Below are 19,985 nucleotides of genomic sequence, written 5' to 3'. Positions count from 1 at the left end.
ACGTCACTGGAAGCAAAAGCAGAATTAAGTCCATAATGTGGCCAACATTCTCTAATTCTAATGGGGTTTGGCTTTGTCCTAAGGGATGTTTCTCATGATGCCTTATAGCATGGAACATGTAGTTGTATCTTTAAATTGCAATAATGTAATAGAACAAAGATGGTTCTGCTTTAACTATTAAAATATCTACATTTCTCTTTCAGAAGAGATCAACCCTGGCCTTGGTGTGTGTGGATGGCTGCTAGTGATCTTTTCATTCTTCTTCGTCCTTATTACCTTTCCAGTCTCAATCTGGCTGTGCATAAAGGTAAAGACGTTCACATGAAAGCTTGATGTAAAGTTTAAAAGGTGCAGGATGTTTCCTAATAATTTAACAACATTGTCCAATTTACTGTTTTGTCTCAAAACCCAGCTGTTCCTGATCCCTCTTTGACCATAACACATGGTTTAGGACAGTCCTTAACATCTCAGGGTATTCAAGCACAAGAATTGCCATGTTTCTGTAATATCAGTCATAAGGCTAATTTCAGTGGCATCTCAATTACTGCTCTGTAGGAAGGAAGAGGAGAGGGAAAATGCTGAGAGGTTGCAGGAGGAGAGAGGAATCCCAAATTTTCATCCCTGTCTAAACTGCATTGGAGGGTCAAAATAATAGCAAGAACAAGTATTAATTTTGAAGATACACTCCTTACATTTATAATGGAATGACAAGCATTTACAAGGTTGTGTCATCACTCAGTTCCCTGAGCTTGGGGTTTCTGGACCCTAGGGAAATGCTAACTTCTGCTTATATTTTGGCTTAATCTAAATCCACCATGCATTTTGAATGCATTTCAATTGGGGCAGAGGAAATTATAATCCTTTTATTAAAAAGAAAAAAACACAACACAACTTGAAAATTTAGAAATGGAAAGGCCATTAGACCCTATCTAGTCCGTCTGCCCGCCTCAGTGCAACAGTGCTCCTGATAGTATTTCCAATGTTTTGTCCCCCTCCAGGTGACAGAGCTGCCACCTCTATCCTTAGAAAATTACTCCACTCCCCAAAAGATTTAATCCTTTAGAATATTTTTAGTATATGTTGCTTAGAACAGGTGGGGTGAGGACATGAAAAGTATGCATGATATGTTCTGCAAGACCAGAGACTGTTCAGAGTTATCCTTAATATATTTGAAATCCAAGATATTATATCTAAATTCTTGATGGAGACTTTTGTATTAAACATCTGATTTCTCATTACAGATCATAAAGGAATATGAGCGAGCCATCATCTTTAGACTTGGACGCATCGGAAGGGGGGGAGCAAAAGGACCAGGTCAGTCCTGTGTAGGATCCAGTATAAGGCATGTAATTCAGTTATAGGATGATCTGCAAGATGAAAGCACATTGGCCATGTAAAGGCACTTTATTAGCTTGATACTTTTTTTTTTAAATTGACCCACCAGAATGAATGAATGGATTTCTTTGAAATTTAACTCAAACAAATAGGCATTGGGTGGCCTATCTTAGCTTAAAGTAAATGTTAATTGCCTAGAAAATAAAATATTTCAAAATTATATTACATGTCAGGTCCCCTGGAGTTTAATGGTGGTAATTTTCTGAGCAAAACTGAAGAAATTTTTATTTCCCTCTCTAATTTATTGGAGGGACTGTATGGTGTTGGACGTGTCTTTCAAACTAATTTCAGTAAAACTCCTCTTATCAAGTAGCCCCAATTATATCTAGTGGAGTTAAGGTCTTCAGCTTGCATTGGTTACATTGAATAGTTCTTTGTTTATACAGAGATTCCCTGTCCCCCAGGCTATTTGGATATATAGAATTCTACTCTTTACAATGGGTGCGATTTCTTTTGGAACATGCTCTACCTTTAGGGTGCTCAGGGTCTGAGGGCTAACTTGCCTAACAAATACATAAAAATTATAAATTGTTGTAATTTTGTAGGGAGTAATACAATAGGAGTCCTTGTAGTTTAACCTTAAATTAATTCCATTAAAGGCACTGGATTCATAGCCCTTGAGAATGAAGGCTTCTGCTTATCCAGTGAGTAGTATGTTACAGGCAGTGACTCCCTAGCTTCCCTGTCTCCTCCTTACGAAGTGAGCCTCATCCAGCCCTCCTTGGGCTATGCATATTTTTAGGGGAGAATAGGGAACAATGTATGAAACAAGCAATCTAATCAAATTAAGGCATTTTTTTGAAAATTAATATGTGGGGTAAAGTTTTCAAAAATGCCTACATGACTTAAGAGCCTAGATGCTTTTGAAAATGGGACTTAGGTTCCTAAGTCCCTTAGGCACTTTTGAAAACTTTATCTGTGTATTTTAGAAGTGTGCCAGGACCTTAAAGGATTACAACATTGATTTCAGCTGTCAAGCCTAATGCTGGGAATGAGGAGCGGAAGCACTCATTTCCTGTCGTATCATCCCACAATCTTGGTGCTTCTGGAATGTTTCCCCATGTCTGGCACATTGGAAGTAAATAATGACATCCCCTCCCCGGTGCCATAGAATGTTAATAACGCCTGCCTCCAAGAACTAGTTCCTACAAGTAGCCACTTGGGACCAGATTTTCAAAAGAGCTCAGCTCCCTAAACCAGAGTCAGATTTGCAGAAGAGTTGAATGCATTGTCACACATTGTTGATATCTCTTGAAAATCCTAAGTGAGAGTGCTAAACTCTTGAAAATCTGGCCCCTAATAATGTCTGAACCCAATTTAAGATCCACTAACTGCTCTACAAAACCTTGGTAGTAAAAAAAATCAAAAGCTGCCAGGATCTTGACAAGTATAGCAGCACTATCTAGAAATGTTGAATTAGGATGAGATGATCACAAATTGCTGCTAAAATAAACGTGTATAAATGGTCCACTGTCTCATTGTGTGGGATGGATTTTTGTGTACAGGTCTATTCTTCATCCTGCCCTGCACAGACAGCTTCATCAAGGTGGATATGAGGACAATCTCATTTGATATACCTCCTCAGGAGGTAAGTTTTCCCTTTTATTAAGTCGTCTTTACTTATTATCAAATGTAAACAGAGTTCAAAACTCTGTACCCCTTTCTTCTCTTTCAGGTTCTCTGAACCCCCTTACTACTTCCTGATTTGCTAGGAGATGTTTTCCAAGGAATTCTCCCCAGCTATTACACTATTAAAATCATAGAATCACAGAATCATAGACTATCACAGTTGGAAGGGACCTCTGGAGGTCACCTAGTCCAGGCCACTGCCCAGAGCAGGACCAATCCCAACTAAATAATCCCAGCCAGGGCTTTGTCAAGCCTGACCTTAAAAACTTCTAAGGAAGGGGATTCCACCACCTCCCTAGGTAACGCATTCCAGTGTTTCACCACCCTCCTAGTGAAAAAGTTTTTCCTAATATCCAACCTAAATCTCCCCCACTGCAACACTACTCCTTGTCCTGTCATCTGCTATCACTGAATAGTCTAGATCCATCCTCTTTGGATCCACCTTTCAGGTAGTTAAAAGCAGCTATCAAATCCCCCCTCATTCTTCTCTTCCGTAGACTAAACAATCCCAGTTCCCTCAGCCTCTCCTCATAAGTCATGTGTTCCAGACCCCTAATCATTTTTGTTGCCCTTCGCTGGACTCTCTCCAATTTATCCACATCCTTCTTGTAGCGTGGGGCCCAAAACTGGACACAGTACTCCAGATGAGGCCTCACCAATGTCGAATAGAGGGGAACGATCACGTCCCTCGATCTGCTGGCAGTGCCCCTACTTATACATCCCAAAATGCCATTGGCCTTCTTGGCAACAAGGGCACACTGTTGACTCATATCCAGCTTCTCGTCCACTGTCACCCCTAGGTCCTTCTCTGCAGAACTGCTGCCGAGCCATTCGGTCCCTAGTCTGTAGCGGTGCATTGGATTCTTCCGTCCTAAGTGCAGGACTCTGCACTTGTCCTTGTTGAACCTCATTATTTCTTTTGGCCCAATCCTCCAATTTGTCTAGGTCCCTCTGTATCCTATCCCTACCCTCCAGCGTATCTACCACTCCTCCCAGTTTAGTATCATCCGCAAATTTGCTGAGAGTGCAATCCACACCATCCTCCAGATCATTAATGAAGATATTGAACAAAACCGGCCCCAGGACCGACCCTTGCGGCACTCTGCTAGATACTGGCTGCCAACTAGACATGGAGCCATTGATCACTACCCGTTGAGCCGGACAATCTAGCCAACTTTCTACCCACCTTGTAGTGCATCCATCCAGCCCATACTTCTTTAACTTGCTGACAAGAATACTGTTTGGGAAACAGTATTGCCAAAAAAAAACCATGTCAAAAGCTTTGCTAAAGTCGAGGAATAACACGTCCACTGCTTTCCCTTCATCCACAGAACCAGTTATCTCATCATAGAAGGCAATTAGATTAGTCAGGCATGACTTTCCCTTGGTGAATCCATGCTGACTGTTCCTGATCACTTTCCTCTCATTTAAGTGCTTCAGAATTGATTCCTTGAGGACCTTACTACCATGAAAATCAGGCTCCATGATTTTTCCGGGGACTGAGGTGAGGCTGACCGGCCTGTAGTTCCCAGGATCCTCCTTCTTCCCTTTTTTAAAGATGGGCACTACATTAGCCTTTTTCCAGTCGTCCGGGAATTTCCCCGGTCGCCATGAGTTTTCAAAGATAATGGCCAATGGCTCTGCAATCACATCCGCTAATTCCTTTAGCACTCTCGGATGCAACGCATCTGGTCCCACGGACGTGTGCACGTCCAGTTTTTCTAAATAGTCCCGAACCACTTCTTTCTCCACAGAAGGCTGGTCACCTCCTCCCCATGCTGTGCTGCCCAGTGCAGTAGTCTGGGAGCTGACCTTGTTCGTGAAGATAGAGGCAAAAAAAGCATTGAGCTTTTTCCACACCCTCTGTCACTAGGTTGCCTCCCTCATTCAGTAAGGGGCCCACACTTTCCTTGGCTTTCTTCTTGTTGCCAACATACCTGAAGAAACCCTTCTTGTTACTCTTAACATCCCTCGCTAGCTGCAACTCCAGGTGTGATTTAGCCTTCCAGATTTCATTCCTACATGCCCAAGCAATATTTATATACTCATCCCTGGTCATTTGTCCAATCTTCCACTTCTTGTATGCCTCTTTTTTGTGTTTAAGATCAGCAAGGATTTCACTGTTAAGCCAAGCTGGTCGCCTGCCATATTTACTATTCTTTCTACACATCGGGATGGTTTGTCCCTGTAACCACAATAAGGATTCTTTAAAATACAGCCAGCTCTCCTGGACTCCTTTCCCCCTCATGTTATTCTCCCAGGGGATCCTTCCCATCAGTTCCCTGAGGGAGTCAAAGTCTGCTTTTCTGAAGTCCAAGGTCCGTATTCTGCTGCTTCCCTTTCTTCCTTGTGTCAGGATCCTGAACTCGACCATCTCATGGTCACTGCCTCCCAGGTTCCCATCCACTTTTGCTTCCCCTACTAATTCTTCCCGGTTTGTGAGCAGCAGGTCAAGAAGAGCTCTGCCCCTAGTTGGTTCCTCCAGCACTTGCACCAGGAAATTGTCCCCTACAGTTTCCAAAAACTTCCTGGATTGTCTGTGCAACGCTGTATTGCTCTCCCAGCAGATATCAGGATGATTGAAGTCGCCCATGAGAACCAGGGCATGCAATCTAGTAGCTTCTGCAAGTTGCCAGAAGAAAGCCTCGTCCACCTCATCCCCCTGGTCTGGTGGTCCATAGCAGACTCCCACCACGACATCACCCTTGTTGCTCACGCTTCTAAACTTAATCCAGAGACTCTCAGGTTTTTCTGCAGTTTCATACTTGAGCTCTGAGCAGTCATACTGCTCCCTTACATACAGTGCAACTCCCCCACCTTTTCTGGCCTCCCTGTCCTTCCTGAACAGTTTATACCAATCCATGACAGTACTCCAGTCATGCGAGTTATCCCAACAAGTCTCTGTTATTCCAATCACATCATAATGCCCGACTTTGCCAGGACCTCCAGTTCTCCCTGCTTGTTTCCCAGGCTTTGTGCATTTGTATATAGCACTTGAGATAACCTGCTGATCGCCCCTCATTCTCAGTATGAGGCAGGAGCCCTCCCCTTTCACACGCTCCAGCTCGTGTTTCCTCCCGGTATCCCGCTTCCCCACTTACCTCAGGGCTTTGGTCTCCTTCCCCCGGTGAACCTAGTTTAAAGCCCTCCTCACTAGGTTAGCCAGCCTGCTCGCGAAGATGCTCTTCCCTCTTTTCGTTAGGTAGAGCCCGTCTCTGCCTAGCACTCCTCCTTCTTGGAACACCATCCCATGGTCGAAGAATCCAAAGCCTTCTCTCTGACACCACCTGCGTAGCCTTTCATTGACTTCCACGATTCGACGGTCTCTACCCAGGCCTTTTTCTTCCACGGGGAGGATGGACGAGAACACCACTTGCACCTCATACTCCTTTATCCTCCTTCCCAGAGCCACGTAGTCTGCAGTGATCCACTCAAGGTCATTCTTGGCAGTATCATTGGTGCCCATGTGGAAAAGCAGGAAGAGGTAGTGGTCTGAGGGCTTGATGAGTCTCGGCAGACTCTCCGTCACATCGTGAATCTTAGCCCCTGGCAAGCAGCAGACTTCTCGGTTTTCCCGGTCAGGGCGGCAGATAGATGACTCAGTCGCCCTGAGGAGAGAGTCCCCGATCACCACCACCCTCCTCCTTCTCTTGGGAGTGGTGGTCGTGGAACCCCCAACCTTAGGACAGTGCATCTCATGCCTTTCAACTGGTGGAGTCTCCTTCTGCTCCCTTCCCCCAGACGTATCCACTCCCCACAATGGTACCTGTGGAGAGAACATGAAAACGGTTACTTACCTGTATCTGCGTTGCTGGTACGTGGACATTCCCCCTTCTTCTTCTGGAGGTCACATGTTGCCAAATTCCTTCACCGTCCTCCTGTCCCCGCTGCGCAGCCTGCTCTGAATCTTCAGAACCTTGTGCCCGTAGAAGCATATCCTGACGTCTGTCCAGGAAATCTTCAGTTTCTCTTTTGCAACGCAGGGTCGATACCTGTTGCTGCAGACCTTGAACCTTTTCTTCCAATATGGAGACCAGCTTGCACTTTGTACACGCAAAGTCGCTTCTGTCCTGTGGAAGAAAGACAAACATGGCACATCCAGTGCAGGTCACAACAGCTGAACACTTCCCATCCATATTACCTTCCTACTACGAGCTTCCTCAGGAGATGCAGTAATTACTCAGAGAAGCCGTTAGGGTGTAAGCCTCCGTGGGCTCACCCCAGGCAAACTCCTGCTGTTTGCTGCTCTGCCGTCCCCCGCTGGTTCCCCGCCACTCAGCTGGTTCGCGGAGCGCCGGCTTTTTTAAACAGCCAAGCTCACCTGAAACAAAACACTCCCAACTCCCGCCCTTTTCAGCCAACCAATCTGTTGGTGTTGATCAAATCAGTTTTGTAAGACATGCCAATGGAACTAATGTGTGTTGGATTCTGAGCAGTGTGATCTGACACATTCAAAACTCTTTCCTTACTGCTCCAACAAGTTTGTAACTAATGTATTCTGGGGTGTAAGGGCAGCAAGTGAAGCTGGCCAAGCAGACCACATGCCCCCTCCTCCTCCATGACCCTTGCCAAAGGCCACAATCCCTTAGACATGGACTCTACTTTTCCCAGCCCTGCACAGTGCAATGTGTTTTTATCATCATCTTAAAATAAACTAATATTATAAGCAGCCTCATGACTTTATTTTGTATGTCATTTTCCCTTGCCAGAGATCATCTCTCCCTAAATCACACTTTGTTGTATCTATCCTTGACTATAAACTCCTTGGAGAGAGGAGGTATCTTTGTTCTCTCAATTAAGTGCCAAGTGTGTGTCTTGCGCTGCTTACAAATATTAAAAAAATAATACAAACATAATAGATCATTAGAACTTGGCTTGGAAAGTCGCTGCAGCGTACCATTCCCACTGCAATACAGATATAACATTTTAGTCCAATTAAAAGCATGCAATGGATGCTCAGCAAATCCATGTCTCATTCAGTTAGCAACATCCATAAGAAAAGCAATCAATAAAGCTGGTGCCAGGCCAGATGAAATCCGTTGGGACTTCTTGCTGGCAAAACTAATTTCTTAAGTAGCCAGGTGATGGGAATGGTTCCTCGCAAGCTTTTCTAGAGTAGTTTTGGAGTGTTTTTCCCCATTCCTCCAGTTTACCAGGAGAGCCAAATTCAGTGCTTTAACAATTAAAAAAAAAAAAAAAAGTCATAACCTTGCTGCAGTTTGTTCCTACTATTCAGAGAGATCACACTGCTGAAAGATCCCACAAAACCCCTGAAGAGCCATATTTACCTCTTCTCTTTTCTTGCTTTTTTTTTTTTTTTTTTTTTTAAGGCTGGCTGCTGCTTGGGAAGTGCTGTTTTTAAGCAGCACCATTCCAGCTACTCTTTTAATCTTTGTGGAGGCATCTGAATGCAGAGCTCTGTGTTCCTTGGCAAACCACAGTATTTTCCTCTCTCCTTTGAACCCGTTAAGAAGCGATATAAACACTTGGTCCTAAAGACGAGAAAGGGCTTCTGCCTCAGGTCTGGTTAAGTTGTCGTATGAGTGCTTGCAATTTACGTTGAATTTATGCCCATAGAATGGTAGAGCAATTTAAAACCACCTCATCCAGCCAAGGTCAAAACTGTTTTATGCTCAGAGAGGAAAGAGCACAGTTAGGTATTGTGTTGAGCCTTCCTTTTCCTGTGTATGCACTTTTGTAACACGTGCTTTAAAGAGTAGAATGGAAAAAGTCAAAGTCCGATGTAGCTGTGGCTCACGAAAGCTCATGCTCAAATAAATTGGTTAGTCTCTAAGGTGCCACAAGTATTCCAGTCCTTTCTCTGTGTAAAGTAGGTGATAGTGGTGTTATAAACTGACGTAAATTGGTTGCCTCTTGCTATACTTGGAGTGTTGGATTAGGCAACATGTAATTGAACTATTTGTCTCCATAATGTCCTACAGCTATAAGAGTGCAAAAAGGATTATTCAGAAGAAAAGCATCTGCAGTTGCAAAATACTTGCAAGGATTGTCAGTGGCTTGGGCATTGACTGGCAGAAACCTCTCTCTGTTGTATAACTTTATAAGGCAAGGTATCTTATTTGGGGGTTGACACTTCTCTCTAAAGAAGCTGGCACTGGCCACTGCTGAGATAGGGTCACAGGCTAGGTTGGTTTATATGGCCATTTCCATTTTATCAGATAAGCACTGACTAATGGCATTGTCTTCTGTTTTACCCACACCTACATGGAAATTACTGTTTTGAGGCATTCCTTTTAAAGAGCAGAGTGAAAATAACACTTCCTTTTTTCCTATCTGGTTACTAAGAAGGTCACCTACTTTGTTCTTGTTTTATATATTGACACACACAATCAGGTGCATCTTATCTGATGAGTGTGGTCTCATAAGTAATGTACCATGGATGTGAGAATCACAAGCACCCTATATCTGCTATGAGATGGCATCCATATTGTAAGTGACTTCCCCACATATACAAATATCAAACAAGTCATCTGTCATTATATGTTATTTTGATAGTCTGCTTTTTTGCTCTTAACCAGAGAGCAGTTCTTAACCATGTACAAATTCAATGGTCCAAACTCCTACCTTTGCATTTAAACAAAAACATAAAAACCTTGGAGTATTCTCAGCCCTATTGCTTTCTGAATGTTCTCAGAGCCTCCCCTGCCAGAAGGACGTAAGGATTTGGGCACTCAATGATGTACATTGCCTCACGCTACTATTCAGTCCAGGGTGCTAATATAAGCTTTTGCCCACACGCTGATATATGGTATCTGTCCTTTTATCTTGCAACTTTGCTTATGACAGATTAGTCTGCTCTGCTTTTGGGAAATATCCTGGAACTAGCAAAGCTTCCCATCTGCAGGACAGGTATATTTAGTGTAAATCTCTCTTTTTAATGAGTGGGTTTTTTTTGTTTGTTTACCTATATGGGGATTTTTAACACCTCATGATCTTGAGGTCAATAACACCTTATTGCAAACCTAGCAAAAAGTTACTTTTCAGTGACAAGCGGCTTGACCTCAAATTCCTCCTAGTCTAAAGGAGTTTAAGCCTGAGATGGTTCATTCACATATGTGTATATATAAATATACATACACATGTGTGCCCCTACATATTGTATTCTTTTGAGATAGAAACAACCTACAGTTTTAGGACTACCCCCTCCTAGCAGACTCTGGATTGTTCCCCACATAGTATTACCAGCATATAGTTGTGAGGGATAAAGATATAAATTTAGGTACAGACCTGAGTAGCTCTTAAATACTTTACTAAATTACCTTTAACCTTGGGAGAAACATTATGACTCTTGATGCAATTTTGAACAAAAAACAGCTTTATTATTTTTATGGATTTTATTACAAATTAATAAAAGGCAACCTTAAAATCAAAACTCCTACCTACTATAATTTTTACTGAACTAATTAAGGATTAAACAGCACAAGTATCAAATCAAAATTACAGTTAGAATGGAATCAACTATTCACCAGCTCGTTGAATGAATACAATCAAGACATGACTCATGAAGTTAATGTAACACATGATCAGTTTTATACGTACACTCCCTGGAAACCTAAGGAGGTTCCCTGTTACTAGGTGACTTCTACAGCTGACTCATTCCCTGACCAGTTTATTTCTACTGAGGTGCACAGTGATTAACAGCCTGTAAGTTCCCTTTGGGAGCAGAATAGTTTGCACAGACACATTTGTATTGTCCAGGTTAACACAAAGTGATTTAAAATAGGTCTTAGAATTTGGATATGCATGTGCTATTTCTTACACGCATACACACACACATACTTGCTCATTCACATCTTAGAAAGCATTAGAGGAAAAATCATAATTGGGGTGATAGGCTTCCCTGGCAAACCACAATAGGGAAAAGAAAAAGTTCAAATAAAAAACAGAGAGTGACTCTTCAGTTCACTGGTCTTCAGAACATCAGAGGCAGGACTGCAGTTCAGGGAACCAGAGGATGTTGTCGCTGCTCGATACTTTATACTGGCTGGCAGCTCCTCCAGGCACTTGGCTGGTCAGGCTGACATGGTCTGTCCTTTCCTTCCTGGGAGAAGGAGAAGCAGCCGCCCTTCTTAGTGTTGTGATGGCCAAGGATGATCACACCATCTTTTGCATTTACCTGGATCTTAAATGTTGTGATTATAGCTTGCTCCACCCCTTGGCAGCTCCCCAGAACTTTTCAGAGTATATCAGGGGTTACAGGTCTGGCTGAGGGTGGGACAGCTTGACCTCTGGCCAGTGCGAAAAGTCCATCTCATACGGGCAGTCTGAGAATATATGTCACCAGACATGCTCCAAAAATATCAGATCAACAGGAGATAACCCCACAGCTGTGCTTTTGGCTCCGCCCCCGGTACCTTGTCTGGGGAGTTACAGATTGTCAAGTACCTCTGGGTTTCTATACGTTCTTGATGTGAACAGTGATGTAATAGCTTCTTGTTTCTTATTTCACTTATACTTAGGCCTGGTCTACACTGGGGGCGGGGGAATCAATCTAAGATACGCAACTTCAGCTACGAGAATAGCGTGACTGAAGTCGACGTATCTTAGATCGACTTAGAATCACTTACTTCGCATCCTCGCTGCGTGGGATCGATGGCCGCCACTCCCCCGTCGACTCTGCTTCCGCCTCTCGCCCTGGTAGAGTTCCGGAGCCGATCCGGCGGGTAGTGTAGATGTGGCCTTAGACTCAACCATATTTCATTCCCTTAGTATTCCTTAAAATATTCTGGGCTTTTTGCTGGCAAAGCATTGGAGCGCTAACAATTGGAGACCTCATTGGATGAAGGTCATCTCAAAGCAAAACACCTGTCAGATTCTATTAATATAAATCCTACTTAAGCTTAAAAGAAGAAGAAAAAGTTTACAGAACCTAAAGAAAATAGAAACTTATAGACTAGGCCTCGCTCAAATAGGCGTCTTTTTCATTCATCGTTGTTGTTCTGCTTAATTATTAGCCTTCTTACCTCCCTATAGATCCTTACCAAGGACTCTGTGACAGTTAATGTGGATGGAGTGGTTTATTACAAAGTTCAGAATGCCACCCTGGCTGTTGCAAATATCACAAATGCTGACTCGGCCACCCGGCTCCTGGCACAAACCACCCTGAGGAACGTTCTGGGGACCAAGAACCTCTCTCAGATCCTGTCTGATCGAGAAGAAATTGCACACAGCATGCAGGTATGAGCAATGTTGGGTGCATTGCTTCTCAAATCAGAAAAGCTAAACTATAGGGCTATGAGCCCCTTGCAGGGTCAGGCTTGTACACCAGTACAGAGAAGAGCTGAGCATATCTAGGTGAACCTTGGATTTGGGGTTTTGTATAAAGTTTCCATGAGAGCTGTTGCAACAGCATACAAATTTTAAAAGGAGCAAATAAGGCAATAATGGGCTAGTGATGCAATGAGATCTAGTTTTTAGCTTTAAAAGTTGTAAGTGGGAGGGTGGAGTAAAGAAAAATAATCCCAAAGAGGGAAAACTACTGCCTGACTCTTAATAAAAAGGTCCTGCCCTGAGCTGTGAAGACAGCTGCAGAGGGATGCTAAATTGTGTTCATAGACCCTGGAGAAGACCCTCCACAGCTAGGTGCAGACAGAATCTTGGGACAGAGGGAGGACCACTGTGCTGATCCCAGTTGTCTGAAGGGTGGGTTGCACCAGTATTTTAGGCCTATGTTATAGTTCGAAGAGATGACCACCAGTTTGTGCACCCTTCCCAAAATGTTTGCTATTACATGGATCAACAATGACACAACAATCAGCTAAGCGCATCGAGATCCTCAGATACAAGGAGTAGTCCGAGTATTAATATTATTGACTCTCAAGTCATGTGTTCTGTGTCTTTGTTTAAACAAAAAGTTTTTTTTTTTTACCTATGATTTTTGTAAGGTAGCCAAGTAAATGAATCTAGCATCTTTGTCTTGCCTCTTTAACAGGTCACACTCGATGAGGCAACAGATGAATGGGGGATTAAGGTGGAACGTGTGGAGATTAAGGATGTGAAGTTACCAGTCCAGCTACAGAGAGCAATGGCTGCTGAAGCAGAAGCTGCCCGGGAGGCAAGAGCCAAGGTAATACAGTAGCTTCAACATACTTTGTGTTTTCATCAATAACTTCACGTGAAACTCTCTCTGAGGATGGAGATCTTCAGCCAGACTAGCATGGGGTATGCAGGGCAAAATTTGTTGGTAGAGCTGTCTTTGGAAGCCAGAACTCATCCTGGGTCACACCATCTGTCTCACCTTTGTGAACCCTGAAATCCCTACCTTCCCCCCAAGAGCAAGTTCTGAAAAACTTAAATAGAATGGAGTCTTGAGAGATCATGTGATCTAGTGGCTGAAGTGTGAGACTATCATGACTTCTGCATTGTTTCCAGTTCTTCTATTAACTTACTGTGGCTTTAGGCAAGGCCCTTATATTCTGTCTCCATTTCTCCATTTGGAAAAATATATATATTTATATAATGCATTAGGGAGGTCATGAGGCTAAATGTTTGTAAAGTACTCTGCACTCCTCTGCATTTCCGCAGCCCTCTTAATCCATTTGGTTGTGGTACTCCCTTTTGCTTGTAATGCAGGGTGGGAAAATCTGATGTAAAGCATTTTAAGATCCCCTAAGATTTTTGGTTTTGATAGGTGGAACTCAGCCCTGTTGCTACCTCAGGGAAGCTTTCTCACTTGAAAGGACCTTGTACTGTGGAACTTGCTCCCTCTGGTGGTTTCCCGATCCTCTGGGGAACCCGGAAAGCATTTTGTGTGCTCTATATTTACTGGAAAAGAAAAGGAGGACTTGTGGCACCTTAGAGACCAACAAATTTAGTTTAGTTTCTAAGGCTCCACAAGTCCTCCTTTTCTTTTTGCGAATACAGACTAACGGCTGCTACTCTGAAACCTATATTTACTGAGGTAGCTTGAATGTGAAACTGCAGGTTGTGTTTAAGAATTCCAGTCTGAGACAGTGGCCGATGCAGCTGGCCCCAGGGACTCCAGGTCCTGGTGCAGTCAGAGCAGCCGCTGGCCCCCCAGGGCTTCCTCCTCCCGGCATGGGCCAGAGCGGCAGTGGGGCCTCCCCCCCCCCCACCGGGTCACCTCCCCCCACCCCAGTGGGGGCCGGAGCAGCGGTGGGCCTCCTGGGGTTCCTCCCTCACAGCAGGCCCCCAGCTTTCCCCGACCCCTCCCGCCGCAGCAGCCCCCTCCAAGATTCAATGGTGAGTATTTTTAGTATAAATCATGAACAAGTCAGGGGCCGCAATTTTTTGGTTTTTAGCCCGTGACCTGTCTGTGACTTTTTTACTAAAAATACTCATGATTAAATCGCAGTCTTAATTATCATATACAAACAGAGGAGAGACTCACACCTAGGGAAATAGTTAGTGAGCCCTCTTGAGCCACTTGTATATTCCTGTTTAAAAATTGTTCAGACTCTCTTATGTTTCCGTGGGGGAATAAAAAGAAAAGCAAATCTGTATTTCATTAGACCCTGGTGCTGTGAGTTATGGAAGGTGGACTTGGGAGCGCAGCTAGAAAAAGACCTTGGTTCTAGGCAATAACTTGTATGTTCCAAACGATGATTCCTAGACCTGTTTTGCGGTAACTAAACAGTTTGCAATCTGCAAATAATTTAACTTAGTTTGATGGTTAAAAGGATGGAGAACCACTGCAAGAGTAATCAGAGTGGACTAGATTATATAGAAAGAAGTATCCTCCACATACCTACCTTGCCCCACTCTGGAACCAGTACACTATAATTCACCATGCCACCACCCTTATCCTATCTAGTCTGGCTTCTGTGGGTTTAAAGGGATCTGGTATTGATGCACAGTCTCTGATCTGGACCCCCGGTGGGATTACTAGCTGGTGAGGTCTATAATCGTGAGTTCTGATGTTGTTGGTTTAGCTGTTTAGTATGTTGCAATCACCCTTAAATCTGAGGACAGCCACTTTATATCTGCCTCTCAGCTTGTTTCGTAGCTTGATATTCAAAGTGAATCTTAGATCACTGAAATATGAAGATAAGTTTTATTCCTCTCTATCCCATCCCATCCCATCCCTCCCAGGGGCATCTAGCAGTAAAGTCCATGAACATGCTGCTTTGATTTAGCTTACAGTAGGAGTCATGTTTAATGTATAACTTTATTGCAGTGGATTCAGGTTTAATTGGCCCCTCCTGGTTCCTCTGCTCAGGTTTCTGTAGTACAATTTCCACAAAAAGTGCCTACAAGGTGCAGCAGCGTGTGTTATAGTCCCTTCTGCTGGATGCTGAAGGGGGTTGTTTGGCAGGGTCCTGGCAGCTGTTTCATAAGTAGGGCCCTCCTAAATTCACGGCCATGAAAAATGCATCACAGACTGTGAAGTCTGGTCTCCCCTCATGAAATCTGGTCTTTTGTGTGCGTTTACCCTATACTATACAGAGTTCACGGGGGAGACCAGTGTTCTCAAAAAGGGAGTTGCAAGGTTATATTAGTGGGGGGTCATGGGTATGGCCACCCTTACTTCTGCGCTGCCTTCAGAGCCGGGTGGCCAGGGAGCGGCAGCTGTTGGCTGGGTCCCGAGCTCTGAAGGCAGCACCCTGCCAGCAGCAGCAGCGCAGAAGGAAGGGTGGCGACACCATACCACACCACCCTTACTTCTGTGCCGCTGCCTTCGGAGCTGAGCAGCCGGAGAGTGGCGGCTGCTGACTGAGGGCCCAGCTCTGCAGGGCTGACTGAGGGCCCAGCTCTGCAGGCAGCAGCACAGAAGTAAGCGTTGCAATACCACACCAGGCCATCCTTACTCCTGCGTTGAGCTGGCCGTGACTCTGCCTTCAGAGCTGGGCTTCCAGCCAGCAGCCGCCGCTCTCCAGCTGCCCAGCTCCGAAGGCAGCGCTGCCACCAGCAGCAGCGCAGAAGTGAGGGTAGCAGTACTGCAAACGCCCCCCCCCCCCCCCACACACACACACACACCTCCTTTTGGGGTCAGGACCCCTACAACACTGTGAAATTTCAGATTTAAAAAGCTGAAATCATGAAATTTTTTATTTTTTAAAATCCCATGACCATGAAATTGACCAAAATGGACCGTGAATTTGGTAGGGCCCTATTCATAAGGTACAAATCTCTTAGGTTGTAAACCAAATCTGCACAAAGGGTGCCCAAAACTTTTGTTTGAAACTCTCCCCCTTTTTAGCACTGTCTTGTCTTACAGCTGAAGAGACTGAAATAGTCAAACTAGCCTCCATTTTACACTGTGGTAGACCTGCTGTTTCATGCATTTTTCTTCCTCAGGTAATTGCGGCTGAGGGTGAAATGAACGCCTCCAGGGCCCTGAAAGAAGCCTCTATAGTTATTTCAGAGTCCCCTGCTGCCCTTCAGCTTCGCTACCTTCAGACTCTGACCACAATCGCTGCAGAGAAGAACTCCACCATAGTCTTCCCCCTGCCCATAGACATGCTGCAGGGCATCATAGGTGCAAAATGCTAAACTTGTTGGGATGTAGTGGAAGAGGGATCTTCCCCAGCAGGGCTGATCTGTGAAACCAAATTAGCTGTTAAAGCTTAAAGCAATGTTCGCAGAGGGGATCTTTAAGGGGGCCTTTTTTGTGTGTGATACTTGAGTGTGTATGTGAATGTGACCGATCAAAATCTTCTGCAATTTATATAAACAAACTCTACTCTTAATTTAAAATAGATGCTTATTTTAATGTTCCTGTGGATCACAAGCTTTTGTTACCTGCACACACATCCTGTTTGCAAATGGTATGACCACTTTGTGTGACAAGCTCAGTTTTGGAAGGGCTGTGAGATTATCACTCACCAGAGAAGTGGTTACCTCTCATCAGTCACACACACTCTCTGAGGTGATGTTCCCTTTAGAGAAAAGGGTCCCTGGCACTGGGTGTGGAGGGAAAATGGCCCCTTACCACTTGCTTTGTGGCCAATAGCTTTGTAAGTTGGAATCTCTTGGAAGCCACACAGACTGCTCCTTCAGTTCTTCCCATTTGCTCAAGTAAAACAATGTGTATACTCAATATCTCTGAAAATCAGGTCAGTGGCTTCTTAAAATGGAGTCTTCCCTCTTGCAAGATGCAGCAGTTTGCCAGCACTGCTGAAATGAAACTTTCCACCCCTGTAACAGCAGAAAAGGTATGAGCACACTATAGTTATGGATACGTTTGTATACGCTATCCAATTGTCACAGTTTGTGTGGCTGTCTATTGATTAATGCCTTTTTTTAAAGCACTTAAAATGTCTCTGGATCTGCCTTTATTTGTGCATCCTCTTTTTCAAGGAATGTTCCTTTTTAAAAAAAAAAATTCTGAGTTTCATTTGTAAATAAGTAGCCTTTTTGGTCTTGATTTTAAATATGCTTGTAAACAATTCGAAGTGCTATATGTTAGTCCTAAGACTTGCATCTCTTGCAGATAAGGTAATTTTAAAGTCTTGTACTTCATTTTTTATAAAAGATCTATACACAGCTTTTCTGTCCGGTAGAGGAAATTTTTGGCTATTTTTATGTGTTTTCTGCTGAAAAGCAACATTTGACATTTAACACTTACAGTTGTGATTGCATACTATGTGAAGATTTCATAACCTTTTACATTTTGTCTTGTTAATCTTAGTGCAGTGTATGTGTGGTACAAATTAAACATTTCTGTGTTCCAGTGATAACTATGCTAGCAGAGTTATCTTGTTTTAAAGAATCATGCAAGAAAAGACAATTAGCTATTTGGTCCACCATTTCAAAATTCAGTCAACTCCCCTCTTTTTCTGATCTCAAAATTGGATTCCTTATTTGTAGTTTGGATTCACTTTGACTCCCTTACTAATGTAATACTAGAAGTTGTATTGCTTTGATTTTTACAATTGGTTTTGCTCTGTGCAGTGCTACTAGTTTTACAAATCTGTCTCATCTGACAAAGCAAATGATCACAACAGAGAAAGCAAACAGGAAATAAAAATTCTCACCGTGATTTGCTAAACCAGAAGCACATGGCTTCTTCAGTTCTGCTAATCCTTGCCTTCATGTGCATATCTGTGAAATGCACAGCCATATCTTGCACCTGTTTAGCAGATGTAATTAGAGATTGTGGTGAGATGTTGAGCCAGATTCTGCACTGGAACAACTCCACTGAACTGGGCCCCTCATCTTTAAGTATCTTTAGTTGGAGTGCAGGACAAAAATAAACATAAAGAAAATGATGCATGGATTCCAGAAGTGCCCTTGTTCTCACACTGCCCTTAATAAAGTATGTATTTTCTTGTTTAATCACTTCTCAGGTGTGATTTATTTTGTGTTCACATCACTTCTATAGTAATGGAATGATGAGCCAAAAAGCACCTTTTGTTCTTGACCAGCATTTTCTAGATGAATTCTTGTTGCCCCACAAACTGACTATGTGCATTAAGAACCCTTCTTGGAGCAAAAAGAAAAGGAGTACTTGTGGCACCTTAGAGACTAACCAATTTATTTGAGCATAAGCTTTCATGAGCTACAGCTCACTTCATCGGATGCATACTGTGGAAAGTGTAGAAGATCTTTTTATATACACACAAAGCATGAAAAAATACCTCCTCCCACCCCACTCTCCTGCTGGTAATAGCTTATCTAAAGTGATCACTCTCCTTACAATGTGTATGATGATCAAGTTGGGCCATTTCCAGCACAAATGGGTGGGAGGAGGTATTTTTTCATGCTTTGTGTGTATATAAAAAGATCTTTTACACTTTCCACAGTATTTATCCGATGAAGTGAGCTGTAGCTCACAAAAGCTTATGCTCAAATAAATTGGTTAGTCTCTAAGGTGCCACAAGTACTCCTTTTCTTTTTGCGAATACAGACTAACACGGCTGTTACTCTGAAACCTTCTTGGGGCACTCCATTCTACGTTGTGCATGACTAATGGTCAGTCTTCTTCTCCCTACATGCTATGAGTCAGGATTTCCTGTACGACAAAATGTAGTACACAATCCTTTCATGAGGGCTTATTCCATAATATATTCCTACCAATTCAGTCCTTTTCCACACACTTAGAAGCACTGGAATAAAAAAAACCCAAAAACTTTAAAAAGACCATAATTTGCTTCCCAATCATTGGCTAGTTTTGTGCAATAATAAAACATTAGTAACAGATCTGCACCAACAGAGGGACCTTACAGGTGGCAGCTAATGCATTTGTGAAAGTGGCACAAAGAAGTTTGTGTTTTTTTAAGTCTCTATTTCAAGACAGTCCAAAGTTTAGACCAACGCTGCAATACAATTTCTGTTTAACCCAGTTTTCTTCCAAGTAGCTGAAACAAAACAAACGGGAACAGTTTTAGTGTTCGCATGTTTCATGTAAGCTTTATTGTATTAAATACCATGTTCAAAGCAGTGGGTAAAGTGGTAGGACGACTCATGAATTTCTTTAATTATTGCACAGCTAGTTGGCTATTAGAAACAGTTGCCACATTAATGTGCCTCCTGCAGGAGGAAGTAGCTCTGTAGGCATTGAAGGCACCAAACTTGCTCTATTTAAAAAAGGATCCTCTTTACTTAGGCAGCCAGCTCTGCCATGGCCCTCTCCAAAGGATCAACAGTCCAGTAATCGTCATCCCAGCCCAGGAACCAGCCAGAGAAGGTGGGAGGTTCGAATCCTTGCTTGATGATAGTGATAGGAGTTCTCTTATCTCGGTTGGCAGGATCAGTCTCAATGTACCTTTTAGCTGCGAATAGACAAGAAGAGCCCATAATCCATATGGCATCTCCATATGGAGTAATCAGAGAAAGAGTCTCTAGAAAAGCTAAAGGTAAAACAGAAGCATAATGTCAGGCTGGCTCTAGTTTCTGAAATGTTTTTTTAAAGAGGGGACACTGCTCATGGGGTTTTATCTAGGGCTACTGGCAGCCTGTCCCAGGAGCTGCTTTCAACCACAAGCCAAGCTGCTGGCAGGGTTCAATCAAGGTTATAAACTGCTCTTTTCACATGTGAT

At 43.3% G+C, this 19,985-nt stretch overlaps 2 protein-coding genes across 6 annotated transcripts in view; one reads left to right on the top strand and one right to left on the bottom strand.

Annotated features, from left to right (window-relative positions):
* STOM (stomatin) overlaps positions 1 to 18,282 on the top strand; it is a 29,438-nt gene extending 11,156 nt beyond the window's left edge. Inside the window, exons 2-7 of one of the 2 annotated variants that reach the window (XM_048823411.2) lie at positions 207 to 307; positions 1,242 to 1,314; positions 2,901 to 2,983; positions 12,019 to 12,222; positions 12,977 to 13,111; positions 16,303 to 18,282. In XM_048823411.2, coding sequence (XP_048679368.1) covers positions 207 to 307; positions 1,242 to 1,314; positions 2,901 to 2,983; positions 12,019 to 12,222; positions 12,977 to 13,111; positions 16,303 to 16,497 — 791 coding nt within the window. In that variant the 3' untranslated portion in view covers positions 16,498 to 18,282. Of the gene's footprint in view, positions 1 to 203; positions 308 to 1,241; positions 1,315 to 2,900; positions 2,984 to 12,018; positions 12,223 to 12,976; positions 13,112 to 16,302 lie in introns of both variants that reach the window. The other variant, XM_048823410.2, reaches the window with a different exon arrangement.
* Positions 18,283 to 19,328: 1,046 nt separating this feature from the next.
* Positions 19,329 to 19,985, bottom strand: part of GSN (gelsolin) — a 52,006-nt gene continuing 51,349 nt past the window's right edge. For all 4 annotated transcript variants that reach the window (XM_048823406.2, XM_048823405.2, XM_048823404.2 and 1 more), the window contains one exon: positions 19,329 to 19,718. In XM_048823406.2, the coding sequence (XP_048679363.1) occupies positions 19,549 to 19,718 (170 nt within the window). In that variant the 3' untranslated portion in view covers positions 19,329 to 19,548. The remainder of the gene's footprint in view (positions 19,719 to 19,985) is intronic.

Source organism: Caretta caretta, chromosome 16, assembly GCF_965140235.1.
Source record: "Caretta caretta isolate rCarCar2 chromosome 16, rCarCar1.hap1, whole genome shotgun sequence".
Classification (NCBI taxonomy): Eukaryota; Metazoa; Chordata; order Testudines; family Cheloniidae; genus Caretta; species Caretta caretta.
Note: the sequence above shows the minus strand (reverse complement) of the source record. Positions and strands in the feature narration are given on the sequence as shown.